Source organism: Cryptomeria japonica, chromosome 1 (assembly GCF_030272615.1).
Source record: "Cryptomeria japonica chromosome 1, Sugi_1.0, whole genome shotgun sequence".
NCBI lineage: Eukaryota > Viridiplantae > Streptophyta > Pinopsida > Cupressales > Cupressaceae > Cryptomeria > Cryptomeria japonica.
In genome coordinates this window covers 220,802,800-220,818,439 of record NC_081405.1, presented here as the reverse complement: position 1 = coordinate 220,818,439, position 15,640 = coordinate 220,802,800, and the positions used below count along the sequence as shown (strand labels likewise).

Genomic DNA, 15,640 nt, shown 5'->3' with positions numbered 1-15,640 from the left:
CCACAGATTTTCCTGTTGGCCTTGGAACAATCTCCCAAACATCATTTTTCACAATGGACTGATATTCCTCTGACATGGCATCCTTCCATACTTGATGTTTAAGTGCATCTGACATATTAGTAGGTTCGGATTTGGAGAGATCATTTATAAGGGCAACATAATTAGTAAATCTATTAGGCCTTTTACTTTCTCTGAAGGTTCCTAAGGGAGTTGCATATTTCTGAGCCTCTTCTACTGTTTTGGTGGCCCAGAGTGGTCTTTTCTTGGGATTTTCTCTAGGTGAGTTTTGGGCTCCATCCTCATTCTCCTCAAGATTCTCCCTCTGAAACTCAGGAGCAGGATCCTCTTCTAGGTTAGGAGCAGAAACTTGAACTTCAGGTTCTATGGAATTTCTGGCTCTTTTGAAGGCTAAGTCTTCCTCGAAGATCACATCCCTACTAAGTTCAATTTGTTTTTGACTAGGTACATAGATTCTGTAGACCTTGGAAGTTTCACTATACCCAACAAAAATTCCTCTTTTCCCTGAGGGCTCTAATTTTGTTCTTTTCTCCTTAGGTACATGGATATAGACAGGGCACCCAAATATCCTGAAATGAATGATATATGGCTTTGATCCAATGAAGACTTCCTCAGGAGTTTTGTCTTCAATGTGGGAATGAGGGCATCTATTTTGTATATACACGGCAATGTTTGAGGCCTCTGCCCAAAGATGGGTATCAAGATTTTGATCAAGGAGCATGGCTTTGGCTGCTTCTACAATTGTCCTATTCTTCCTTTCAGCTACCCCATTTTGTTGAGGGTTGTAAGGAACAATGAACTCCCTCTTAATCCCAACATTTTGACAAAAATCCCTGAATAGATCTGAAGTATATTCCCTCCCATTGTCAGTTCTTAAGGTCTTAATTTTCTTTCCCGAGGAGTTTTCAGTGAGGGATTTAAATTCTTTAAACCTTCTAAGGATCTCTTCTGATTCTTTACATTTCAAGAAGTAGATCCAAGTCTTCCTAGAGTAGTCATCAACAAATATTACATAATACAAAAATCCTCCTAAAGAGGGTACAGACATAGGTCCACACAAATCAAAGTGGACTAATTCTAAAACATTGCTAGTTTTTCTAGTACTATTTTGAAAAGAGCCCTTAGTATTTTTACCTAAGGCGCATCCCTTGCATGCACCTGAATGATACTGTTTCAACTTAGGTAAACCTGTGACAAGATTCTTCATAGATGATACGGCACGAAAGTTCAGGTGACCTAATCTTCTATGCCAAATTTGATTTGCATCTGCAACTTCATGGATTAGGGCTAGATTAGGTTCTGCACATAGCTCGTACAAGTAACCTTGCCTCTGACCTATAGTCTTGGCTTTCTTGATGGATGAATTCTTTCACCAAGCCAACACTTTGTTATCCATGAAGGTCACTCTATACCCATTATCCTCAAGTGCCGAAATGGAGACCAGGTTCCTCTTGATGCCTGGGACGTATAGTACTCCTATGAGCTGCAAAGATAGGCCTAACTTCAATTTTATGGTGCAGGTTCCAATTCCTCTAACTCAATGTGCAGAATCATCCCCAATTGTTACCTCTTCATTAGTTTCTTCCACCATGGAATCCAACACTTCTCTGAACCCAGTAATATGTCTAGATGAGCCACTGTCAATCACCCATGAGTTTGTTTTATTTGATACTTGGTTAGAGAGTGTTGAATAAAACACATATTTCTTAGAATCATTCTCTCCTCTAGTCTTTCCTATTTTGGCAAATGTAGCTTGTTGTTTGGACCTTTCAGGGCATTTAGCTACATAGTGTCCAAACTTGTCGCATCTGAAACACTGAATGTGGGAGAGATCTTTCTTGGAGGCGTTCTTGCTCTAATGACTTTTCCTTTTCTTAAATTGCTTCTTTTTACCCTTCTTGTGAGTGCTAGCATTAAGCACTTGAAGGTCTTCATCTATAGATTTGTGGTTGAGCCCTTTCTTGGCTTGCCTGGATTCCTCCTGTAGACAGTCTGCTCTTAATCGATCAAACTTCGAGAATTTAGATCTGGCACCGATTCCTTCTACAAAGGTTTCCCAGGTGCTTGGAAAACCATCTACAGCAATTAGGGTTAATTCCCTGCTTTCAATCTCATACCCAAGAGTGGAGAGTTGATCCCTTAAGGTTGAGATTCTCATAAAGTAGGCATTGATGGATTCACCCTTGTTCATACTGATGTGGTTGATCTGCCTTTTCAGTGCTAAAGTTCTGCTAGAGTTACTTATCTCATAAGTCCTCTCAAGAGATTTGAACATCTGATATGCAGTGTCATATTTCGTTAGAAGGGGTACAATATGGTCTCTTACCCCATCCACAATTATCTTCATTGCCTTATCGTTTCCATCTATCCACGCAGTCTTCTCAGGATCATTCTGTGGTTCTTCAGTTTTCTCATTTACAAATGACTGTACTTTGTTCTCTTTAAGGACCAACATAATTCTGAATTTCCATGAGACAAAGTCACTTCCTCCATCGAGTCTATCTTCAAATCTAACAGCATTGGCCATGGAGAAAAATGTGATGTTATATACTTTGGTTTGAACTTTACAAATTTGAATGCCTCAAGTTCGATCTAACGTGGCTCTGATACCATGTAAATGTATTCAAATCTATGTTCAAATGCTCAAAGGTATATTTATTTGTCTTTAAATTCTAATTGTATATATATTGCTTCAATGAATATTGCTGATTATACTTTCTTTTGTGCAGGTGGCTGTGATAGAACATTAATAAATTTCGATGATATATCACTCATCCATAGATTGGCATATATATGATGATATTGTTTGATCAAGTGTTAACTTGATCGGACATGTCTTTTAGACATGGCCGATCAAGGTAACACTTGATCGTGCCTCTTAATAACAAATATGATCATACCGATATGAATCGGTGTTAGCGCATAACAAATACCAATCGGTTTAATACAGATAATGCCCGATACTAATCGGTGCTTAAATACCTTTTGTTATCCAACCCGATACCAATCAGGATGTTACGAGTATTGACATTGTTGCATGGTTCTTATACAGGATAACCCGATCAAGTCTAATACGATCTCTTCATGATCGTGAATGGTAATTAAGCAGAAGTATATCAATATGATCATGTGCTCGATCATTCAAGAAAATACATATCCGTATATGCAGACCGATCATGAAATGTATTTGCAATTACAAGAAATCTGAATGAAGATTACAAAGGATATATATAAATGAAGTCTATCATTATTCAGCGATGAGATAGATGATTGAATGAGAGACTTCATTTATCTCTCATTCAATCATTTATCTTAACGAAGCTATCATGTTTCAACAGGAACAAACATTACAACAAAAAATGACAAAATTGTCTTCCATGCAGATTAAAAGCTCATGGAGAAATATTAGAACCTGTCGTACATATTTTGAACTATTGAGTTGTGTTTTCTGGCAGCCATACCATTTCTAATGTTTTTGCACAACCATTTGGTTTGAATATGTCATGACCCTGATCAGCCTATCAAGTATTCACTCCTGATAGCTAGATGTCTTCCAAGATAGGAACAGTTAAGAACAGCAAATCAAATCCAATTCTACGCAGCGATTTGTCTAAGCAAATTCTCTTCATGAAATCGGTGATTTGTCTAGGCAAGTTAAGAGATTGACTTAAGCAAATTAACAAAGTCTAAACAAGAGGCACGGGATAGTTGTGAAGAGACACAACCCTGGAGAAGGTTGCACACGTGGGGAAAAGACATAACCCTTCATTGAGATAGAAGTGATACATAAGGCAGATCCGCATTGGCATGAAGGGCATAAAAAGAAGAACAAGCAATCATTTGGAGAAGAGCATCCATAGAATCGAACATCTAAAGCAACCATCCAATCAAGCAAATATTATTGTGAACAGCAGAGACAGGCAAAGAATCAGACGGAATCATTCTCAAAGGGACATCGAACATCATAAGGGAGTGGACAATATTCAGCAATCCAGTTGATAGATTGAACCATTCAGCAATAACAATTCATTCAAAGGAGCAGAGATCGAAGAAGGAAATAGTATCAAATCAGGTCTATCTATAGCACAGTAGCAGACTAAAAGGCAAGAATTAGGGCAGTCCCAGAAAGGGGATATTACAGAATGTGATAATATTTCTATAGAATTCAGGTTTTTAGAGGATATTATTTATCTACAACTATTGTATAGTGTTCCTTACAGCCGTATGAAATCAGGGCATGCTATTTATTTAATATTCTGGAGCTTATATCAGAATTCTAGAATTTTTCATTTCTAATATTTAGAATACATTTGATTAAGGATTTTTACTTAATACTGCTGTTGGGTGAAAAGTATGAAATCCTATTTCAATATTATATGATTCCAACATTGTTATCTAATAAACAAAACAGTGCGAGACACGCAATGGATTTCAAAGAATTGATTGATTTACAGAATGAGCAAGACGCTCATAAATAATACAAGAGTATTTACAAGAATAGCAAGTTTCTAATAAGAAACTGCTGAGAAGATCATAGAAGATCTTACTAAAATAGAATATACACTATTGAGCATTAATACTAAAATTAACATTATTTTAATATTCTAATACCCTCCCTTAATGCTCAATCTATTAACTACAACTATAGACCCCCTGAATTTTACAAATTTATCAGGACCAAGGGGTTTGGTGAAGATGTCTACTGGCTGCTCCGAGGTAGGAACATACAGCAACTGGATAGATCCGTCTTCAACCAGCTGTCGAATATAGTGACAATGAGTTTCCACATGCTTGGTTCTTTCATGGAAGACTGGATTCTTGGCGAGTTTGAGCACTCCCTGATTATCATAGAACAAGGGAGTTGGACCTACCTGGGAGACATGCATATCCGCAAGCATTGGTCGAAGCCAAACCGCCTCACAAGATGCCTTAACTGCTCCCCGATACTCTGCTTCTGTCGAGGAGAGAGCCACTGCCTGATGTTTCTTACTAGTCCATGTGACAGCACCATATCCCAAACTAAACACATACCCTGCTGTAGATTTACGGTCATCAACCGAACCTGCCCAGTCAGAATCTTTGTAACCACTGAGTGTAGGATCAGAACTCCGAGTGTACAGAAGTCCATAATCAGGAGTGCCACTCACATAACACAGCACACACTTCGCTGCTATCCAATGATCAACGTTGGGAGCTGTCATGAAGCGTGAAATGTAGCTCACTGCAAAACTGATGTCAGGTCTAGTGGCAGTAAGATAGATGAGGCTGCCCACTAGTTGCCTGAACAAAGATTCATCCACAATTGGTGAAGATGACTGAGCTGAAAGTTTGAACCCGGGTTCCATAGGAGTAGAGGCAGGTTTGCAATCCTGCATTCTGAACCTGTCCACAAGACTTCTAGCATACTTGGACTGAGAGAGAAAGATATTGTTCTCAGTCTGCCAGACTTCAACTCCTAAGCAATAATGTAGAAGTCCCAAATCTGTCATATCAAAGGTGCGGCACAAATCCTGTTTGATCCCAGTGATCAAATGTGCTGAACTGCCAGTAATGATTAAGTCATCCACATAGACAACCACAAAAAGAACATCATTACTAGTATGCTTGATATACAGGTTTGCATCAGATGGACTCCGCTGAAAACCATGATCTGTCAAGTACTTATCAATTTTCATGTACCAAGCTCGAGGAGCTTGTTTCAGACCATAGAGTGCTTTGACTAGTCTACAGACCTTCTGTTCTTGACCAGCAACCTTGAATCCTGGGGGTTGCATCATGTAGACTTCTTCCTGTAAGTCACCATTCAAAAAGGCACTCTTGACGTCCATCTGATGGACTTTCCAACTGAACTGGGCTGCCAAGGCAAGAACGAGCCGTATGGTACTCATTTTGGTTGTAGAAGCAAAGGTCTCCTCGTAGTCAATGCCTTCTTTCTGTGAGAACCCACGAGCAACAAGACGAGCCTTATACTTGTCTAGGGTTCCATCAACTTTGTATTTTACTTTGTACACCCATTTGCAGCTAATGGGCTTCTTCCATGAAGGAAGATCAGAAAGGGCCCAAGTGTGATTCTTCTGAAGACTCTGAAACTCAACTTCCATAGCCTCTTCCCACTCAGGTATACCTTTAGCCTCTGAATATGTTTGAGGCTCAAAGACACTGTGTATGTTAGCCATGAGAGCAAAATTGACTGTATGCTGCTGTTTGCTCTTATTACGGGAGGTTCTACCCTCAATGAGCTCAGTATCCCTGAGATCACCAATGGTCTTGGCCCACCATTTAGGCCAGAGAGTAGAAGTGCTAACATCTGGAGGAGCTGGAAGAGGCTCAGGATCAGGAACAGGATCAGGAGGAGGAGGATTATTCTCCGGAGGGAACTCAAGTAGTGCATCATCGAAAATGGATTCTGCATCATCCCGCCCATTAGGCGAGCCTAATGGAAGAACACTGTGAGGCTGATCCTTAGAACACTGCTCAGTAGAAGGGGACTGAAAGAATCCTCTGTCTTCATCAAATACAACATCACGACTGAAGATAAGACGTTCAGTGTCTATATCTATCAGTCTGTAGGCCTTATGGTGATCACTGTATCCTGTCATCATGAGTTTCTGACTTTTGGAATCCAACTTGTAGTGCTTAGCATCTGGAATCCAAACATAGGCAACAGAGCCAAAAACCTCCAGGTGGCTGATCTTAGGCTTCCGACCAAACCAAACCTCTTCTGGAGTCTTCCCCTTAACAGCCTAAGTAGGTGAGCGGTTAAGGAGGTAGACAGCAGTAAACACTGCTTCAGCCCAATACTTATTCGGAACACTCCTGGGTTGTAACATTGAACGAGCCATCTCAACAACCGTACGATTGCGACGCTCAACAACACTGTTTTGCTGAGGAGTGAGTGTAGGGTGTAGTCAACTGGCATTTGATGCCATGGTTATCACAGAAGTTGGAGAATGCAAAAGAACAAAATTCCCCCCCGTTATCTGTCCTAAGAGTAATGATGCTACATCCAAGCTCTTTTTAAACTAAGGACTTAAACTTCTGAAAGATACTAAATACATCTGATTTGTGTTTAAGAAAGTACACCCACATCTTTCTACTAAAATCATCTACAATAAGCAAAAAGTATTTGCAACCAGTAACAGAAGATGTATTCATAGGACCACAAATATCAGCATGAAGTAATTGAAGTACCTTAGATGCGCGCCAAGACTTTCCATGTGTGAATGAAGTCCGATGCTATTTGCCAGCTTGACAGGCGCCACATACTCCAAGATGCTGAGTCTGAATATCAGGTAACCCTGAAACAAGTCCCTCACGAGATAGCTGAGAGAGATACTGAATGTTGAGATGTCCATATCTCTAATGCCACAAAGTGCTTAGAGGGGAAACACGAGTTGCCAGAGCCACTTCAAGAGAATCACCAGTGTCAAGAAGCTTGTATAGGCCATGATCCTCTAGACCAACAGCAACAGTAAGACAAGTCTCCCGATCAATGATGGAACACTTGTGAGCACTGAACACCACATCTAGCTAAGGAGAATTCCTCATAATCTGACTGACAGAGAGCAGATTAAGTTCCATACCAAGAACATAGTACGCATTCAGAAAGATGAGATTCCTGCCACCAAACTGTATCTGAACAGTGCCTCTGCCAACAACTGTATACTCCTCACCTCCGCCAAATACAACAGAATCACGGAAAGATGAGAAGTCTGTAAACCAGTCACGCCGATGAGAAAAGTGACGTGACGCACCAGAGTCGATGTACCAATCAGAAGACCTGGCATGATCTGAAGACCTCTTAGCCATAAAGGCATAAAAGGCAGACTCCTTCTGCTCGGAATGTTCAGCAACATGCGCCTTCTGGTGTGACCCTCCCTGCTTCTTTTGTTCAAAAGCGAGCCTCTGACGGCAATCTTTCTTCATATGGCCGTACTTGTGACAGTAATTGCACTACACATTCTTCTTCTGAGCACCATCTTGTGTCTGAGAAGAGCCTTTCTGCTGAAAAGACTAAGAGCACTGAAATTTGCCTTTATCCTTGTGAAAGGATTGGGCTGTAAAGGCATTTTCCGAGGAGGCTGACGTAGTACCACTACCAAATTGTTGTTTCCAGCGATCCTGCTGTAGAAGTTTGGTGCACAATTCTAAAAACTTCAGGTCAACATTAGTTGAAGTAATATTGAGGGTCTCAATGAAGTGTTCATACGATTTTGGAAGACTTTTCAGAGTGATTACTACCATGTCTTCTTCCTCCATAGTTCGACCAATAGCTTCGAGCTGATCTCGAATGTCCTTAATCTTCATGAGGTGTTCTTGTAAGGACATGCGTTCGTCCATCATAATGGAGAACAGCTGATTCTTCAGAAAGAATGCTCGGCTCTTGTCGGATGTCTCATGCAATTCCTTCAGATGCTTCCAGATGTCGAAAGTTGTCTTGCCGGAAGGAATCTGTGGTAAGTGATCATCAGTCACGGAGAGTTTGAGAAGCATAACTGCCTCCCGATTGCGTTCATCAAACTTATCTTGATCTGCACCAGGTGTACCAGGACTGAGCTCTTTTCCCAAAACAAGCTGGTCAAGACGCCTATATTCAAAAATGGTCAACATACGTTGTTTCCAGATGTTGTAATTGTTGCCATTAAAGCGTTGACTGCCTTCTAACATTAGGTTGGTTAGAGAAGCCATTTGCACGTTTCCCAATGCACTGAAAACGAAAAAAATTGAGAAGAGGCGCTGGCACATAATTCAAAAATTTTGAATCCCATTGCAGAAACAGAGGCAGATGCAAGTACAGACTTCAAAAAATGAAGTATAGCTGGCACGAATTTCAAGAAAAAATTTCCGACTGACCCAAAAAAATCCGAAGACAACCCAGAAATCCTTGCGAAAAACCCAGAAGGAATCTGTTGTCCGAATCTAGATCCGCTGGCTCGAAAATCGAGGCACCCAGAAAATTCTGACGACGACCCACATGAGATCTCAAAAAACCCACCAAGAATCTGCAATCAGAAAAAAATTTCAACTGAATTTGGAGGGTCAAAACCCTAGCCGAAAATGCAGATTTCCGTCAAAAAATGGCAAAAAAAAATCTGCAGGCGGGAAAGAACGCGATCACAAATAAACCCACACGCACAGGCACAGGAAACGAAGTCGCGTGGCCAAGGATGAAAATCGCGATTTTTTTTTTACACAACAAATGCAGGCGCCTGGAAAACATGCAAACCGAAAATCCGCGGTTTCAAAAAAATCCGAACAGGCTGAAACAAATCCACGATTTTGTGGAAGAAAATTCCCAAAAAAAATTAGAACAGAAAAAAAATCCTTCGATTTTGTTTTTCAAAACAATAGAACAAAAAAAAAATTCACACTGAATTTTTTGCTTTGAAAAAATTTCGAATTTTCAAGGAACCAAGCTCTGATACCATAAAACAGTGCGAGACACGCAATGGATTTCAAAGAACTGATTGATTTACAGAATGAGCAAGACGCTCATAAATAATACAAGAGTATTTACAAGAATAGCAAGTTTCTAATAAGAAACTGCTGAGAAGATCGTAGAAGATCTTACTAAAATAGAATATACACTATTGAACATTAATACTAAAATTAACATTATTTTAATATTCTAATAATAAATTGATACTGTAACTCTGTGCAGTTCTCAACCAGGGCTGTCATATTGTTTGCATTTGATTTGGAAGGCATAACTGCCATCCTTTTTTGCTATAACATTGACTTGTAATAGAGTTTGAAAGGCTTGCCACCACAACCCACTTTCTGATTTTGCATTTGCATGCATTGTAACTGTGCGGCCTGCTACCAAAACTGTAATACTTGATTATTGGCTCACATTCAAATCACTGTATGCTCTCATCTGCCCATTCTGGAACCTCAGTGATCAAAAATTGTGAGGGTTTCATGCATATTCGTTGTAAATTTTGTCAAGTTCTCAAAATATCCAGAAATGGGACATTACATGAGATCTTATATGTAAATCACTCTATGTTCCACTTCAGCTCTTCCATCAAATCATAGGCAACAGCAGTGAAAATGAATATTCTTAGGAAATATTTGTATCTTCCATAAGTTCATTGGGCTTATGATGATTGAAAAGAGTTAGAACTTGCAAAGTGAGGGAAGCACGGTGTTGAGTGAGCGTTCGTATTTTTAGATAAAATAGAAAATAAAGTATGATGTCTATGTATTCTGCCACATGGTATAAACTTTATAGATGGCAGCTATGGAGTTGTAGCAAAAATCTATTGGCAACCTTATGTGTGCTGATGTTAATAGTGTAGACCATACAATCAGCGCATAAGAAAACATTAAATCTGTGTTAATGAACTGCTCATTTAAATGCCCAACCTGATTACAAATCATTCATGGTGCCTTGGAGGATAAAGGAAGCAACAACAACATTTGGGAGAGTAGATCCAAGACAACCATGATGAAGCCGTTTGCAAATGAGAATTCTCCTAAGATAGCCCTTGATTGGCACTAGATTGTCCATCCTTATGTAGCTAATGTTGGTTAGACGAAAGATACTAGATGTTCAACATGTGCAACCCACTTCTTTGTTTCAGCATATCCCTTGAAGTTCATTGAAGAACCTGAAATTCTTTCTTTACAAGAAATGGATGCTTGAATTGTGATGCTGGGTGTTGTCTTATCATCAAAAGTTGGTGACAAGAAAGCACATGGTAGTTTACATTTGTCCAATTTTTTATCTTGGCTTTTAATGGTGTGTTTCATGTCAAGCAAGCTGAACTTGTAAGTGGTCTGGTGTAATGATGATTTTTCTTTTTTCCCAAGGCAGAAAGCAAGCTGCCACAAACATTATTGTCGCTATTAACATATTTTAAAGGAGAGTAGCTCTATTCTTGTTTGTATCAGAAAAGAAAAAGTAATTAAACAATAGAATATATATGAAATATTCAAGTTAGCAGCTATTTCACATACCCTAAACTTTAATGCATTGTATAATGAGGGATTTGAAGAAAGTCGTTGCTTCCACACCTGCAGAATATACATAGTAAAAGCAGGGAGTGAGAATATTTCGTTATGCTAGCAAAATATTTATTCACATTGCAAGACAATTTATATTTCAATTTTTCCTAGCCTTATATAAAGCAGTCAGCTGTGTAGTTGACAGCTTACATTTAAAAAATGTAATATCCTATGGTCTGAATTTTGATGGAATTTATGAATATTTTTAGATATATGTTTGGTGTTTATTTCATATCTTGAATATTCTTGACGATAAGAACGTGCAATAAACATAAATAACAGAATTTTCACAATGGACCTATAAACCCTTGTATATTACTATTGGAATGGTGAATTTTGGCACTTATTACAATAGCATTTGATGCTACAATCACTCAGAAATTTGTAAACAATACATGCAACACATACCCAATTCTGCAATCATTTCCAAACATGCCCTACAAGAGGTCGCCAAAGATAGAAATAAAATATAAATTCATGTAACCTTCAACCTGCAACATGGCTCCATTATTGTGTCCAAACCCTAGCTAGAACTTCCACAAATCTGCTCAAATTCTGCAAATAAGCTTAATGATGAACTCTGAATGAATCCACCTCACAAGTAGAGTTGGGTTTCCATCCAACCTACAAATCTCCAAGGGGTTTCGTCCTCAGATATGGCTGCTACTGTCAAACCAGCAACAATGAAGAAATAATCAAGTATCAAATCAACATATCATAATGCTTGGTGAAGGATGGAAACCCCTTAAATAGATTGTCTAAACCGCTTATGGACCTCAAAATCACAATTTGTGATTTTTAATAAACTTTTCCTCCAATAAGTTCATCCCACTTCTAGAAGGCTTGATAAATGTTATAAATTCATTTTATAGCTTTCCCTTCATGATAAAGACACTTTATATTTTATTTTATCTACTTAATAAAGTCACTTTATGACTTAATTTCATAACTTTAGTCACTTTATTTTTATAATTTAATTTTATAACCGAAAGTGACTTTTCCCTTATAATATTACTTTATGGGCTCAAAATAATATTATTTATTTCTCCATCAATAAATAATTGACAATGTCAGCCTCTCATCCCTTATATCTTCAAATTAGCCTACCGGAATGACAGAAAAATAGGTTAATCAACACATGAATGATCATTGAGGAGAAGGGGACATTACAGTCCTCCCTTCCCGGAGATTGCTTGCCCTCAAGCAATCTGCACTAACATGTCGAAACCAAATACCAAGATCCCATATCAACCTCAAGAACGCTACTACACCAATCCGTTGTGCTACTCTGATATAAACTTCGCCATGCTTTGAGTTGTGGAGCAACTCGTCAAACTCCCACTAAAGAAAAGTATCAAACATCCCGATGCCAATCCCCCAATTCCTCATGCAATCATACCCATCTGAAATCTCACTACTTATTTGCAACTCACACTTTCCAAGAAGATGTCTCTTATCTTGAAGAAGGTCGATCATGCATGCCTCCTGATGCAAATAGACATATAGACATTCCTTTTTCCATGCATTCTTTTGCACAAAGTGTGAGTACCATCATCCTCATGTGAAGTGGCAGCAATCTCATAGTTATGCAAGGGAAAGAGATTGTGATTGCCAAGCAACAAATTAAAATTGAAGTCATGTGCAACCTTAGTGTTTCTAGACACTCCTTCCTTCATGGTGAAAGATTCCTTACCAAATTCTACTTCAAGAAACGGCTCTAGCTGAAAATGACAAACTTCAAACTTGCCTTGAACCCCTGTCATGTTGATAGGTGTGCCACTACACTTCTACTGGAAACCATCTACTTCATGGATGCCAACTGCCCTAACTGAAATGCTGCTATCAATAATCAGAAAATTAGAGTATTTTGAGTTTAGGACAGTGTCAAAATCAATCAAGCAACCGCTAACAATGATCTGATCATCATTCCCAAACAAGAAATCAGAGCTTCCCAAGCTTATGGCAGCACCAGACCCAATCAAGGAAGTACTGTCAAAGAGAAAATCAGGTTCTTTTGTGTGTAGGGTAGCATCAAGCTTCAACAAATCGTTGCTCTTAATCAACAAATCAGAACTTTCTGATTTTGGGGCAGCATCAAACTCAAACAAGGAACCATCCTTCTCATGTTATGATACCAAAGCACAAGATGATCTTTCCCATGAAGCATCCACCTGAAAAGTGTCTTTCATCCCCTCAGCCATTTGTCCTCTATCAAACATTCTTGCAACTTGGTTTTTTGATTGGTCTACAGCTCTTTCCTTAACAATCCTCCCATCCAACTCATGCACAAACAAGTCGTCATGCTCTTCTTTACTTGCTGTCAAGAAATCAGATTGCAGGTGATCAGCATCTCCATCTTCTATCATCTGTTTATCAAACCTCACCTTGTTGTCCTCAATGGATTGCTCATGTGCCTCTTCTTCAAATGAATTTTTAGCATTGGAATGATCTATATGCTCATCATTAGTGACTTCAATGTGTTCATTGTTGTTATGCCTCTTATCCATCTTCTTAGCTTCTTCCAAAAGCAATTTCTCTAACAATAATAACATATCCGATTGATATTTTTGAAATGCTTTAGAAATGTCATTCATACAATTCATAAGCTCGTCCATATGTCAATCATTTATTTGTGGACTTAGACTATCCCTTCTATCCTTCCTTGATGAACTTGTACCGCCTTTAACCATTGTTGTAACCTTTTTTACACCTGTTGTATGTGACACTGATTTCGGAAGGAAAGTAGGTTGCAATCTTCCATCTATAATACTACCCATTGTTGATTGTTCCAAAAGTTGTATGTGGCTGAAACAACTGATTTCAAACTGACATGCAACTGATTAGAAGCAACATGCAACCATAATTTCTGACATGTGGCTGATTTTCCCACACAGGCTGGCAGGAAAGGTGGCTCTGATACCACTGTAATATCCTATTGTCTGAATTTTGATGGAATTTATGAATATTTTTAGATATATGTTTGGTGTTTATGGAAAAATATCTTGAATATTCTGGTGAATGCAACGATAAGAATGTGCAATAAACATAAATAGCAGAATTTTCACAATGGAACTGTAAACCCTTGTATATTACTATTGGAATGGTGAATTTTGGCACTTATTACAATAGCATTTGATGCTACAATTACTCAGAAATTTCCAAACAACACATGCAACACATACCCAATTCTGCAATCATTTCCAAACATGCCCTACAAGAGGTCGTCGAAGCTAGAAATAACATATAAATTCATGTAACCTTCAACTTGCAACATGGCTCCATTATTGCGTCCAAACCCTAGCTAGAACTTCCACAAAATCTGCTCAAAATTCTGCAAATAAGCTTAATGATGAACTCTGAATGAATCCACCTCACAAGTAGAGTTGGGTTTCCGTCCAACCTACGAATCTCCAAGGGGTTTCGTCCTCAGATATGGCTGCTACTGTCAAACCAGCAACAATGAAGAAATAATCAAGTATCAAATCAACATATCATAATGCTTGGTGAAGGATCGAAACCCCTTAAATAGATTGTCTAAACCGCTTTTGGACCTCAAAATCACAATTTGTGAGTTTTAATAAACTTTTCCCTCCAATAAGTTCATCCCACATCTAGAAGGCTTAATAAATGTTATACATTCATTTTATAACTTTGCCTTCATGATAAAGTCACTTTATATTTTATTTTATCTACTTAATAAAGTCACTTCATGACTTAATTTCATAATTTAAGTCACTTTATTTTTATAATTTAATTTTATAACCAAAAGTGACTTTTCCCCTATAATATTACTTTATGGGCTCAAAATAATATTATTTATTTCTCCATCAATAAATAATTGACAATGTCAGCCTCTAATCCCTTATATCTTCGAATTAGCTACCGGAATGACAAAAAAATAGGCTAATCAACACCTGAATGATCATTGAGGAGAAGGGGACATTACAAAAAACAACTAGATGCCTTTTTGAGAATATTTGGAAAACGGGCACATGATCCACTTTTACCAACTAAAAGTATTAATTTCAAAAATATGATAGCCCATTCATTTTTGTTAAAATTATATTACTAATAAGTCCATTTATTTAGTTAAAATTATACTACTAATTAGTCCATTTATTTTGTTAAAATTATATTTCTAATTTCTGCATTTTCATTTTCTGACATTGTGACCATGAAAAGGCTATATGGAGGTGAGAGGAAAACAGTCACATACGAAAATTCAAATATTTAAAGATTATAATCTTAAGTCTACTAGCAAATTAAACTAACCTCCTCAATAGATCCTTCAATTGTGGGATCAGGATGAGGCTTCCTGTCATGAGATGAGCTGAAGTCCACAGTGACCTACAAAATTAAGTAAAAGGCATCTACATTCAATCTAACCAGTTTAATTTCAAAATACAATATAAAATGAATAAATCAAAGACATGAGTACAATGGCAACTTGAATATCTTAAAAAAAAAGACTCTCATTAAGAACAGGTTTTCTGGATATGGAAAGCAAAGCTATTAAAGAGACTGAGAAACTATTCCAATACTGTTGCTAAAAAGAGGGAATTCAAGAAAGTTCTATCAATCAGCAGCTCTAAATTTATATTTTGGATCTGTT

At 38.1% G+C, this 15,640-nt stretch overlaps 1 protein-coding gene across 2 annotated transcripts in view; it reads right to left on the bottom strand.

Moving 5' to 3' along the window:
• The window catches only part of LOC131042900 (nudix hydrolase 9), a 183,950-nt gene that overhangs the window by 122,135 nt on the left and 46,175 nt on the right, over positions 1-15,640 (bottom strand). The window contains exons 2-3 of one of the 2 annotated variants that reach the window (XM_057976228.2): positions 15,301-15,375; positions 10,981-11,037 (exon numbers count right to left, since the gene is read on the bottom strand). In XM_057976228.2, the coding sequence (XP_057832211.1) occupies positions 10,981-11,037; positions 15,301-15,375 (132 nt within the window). The remainder of the gene's footprint in view (positions 1-10,980; positions 11,038-15,300; positions 15,376-15,640) is intronic. The other variant, XM_057976229.2, reaches the window with a different exon arrangement.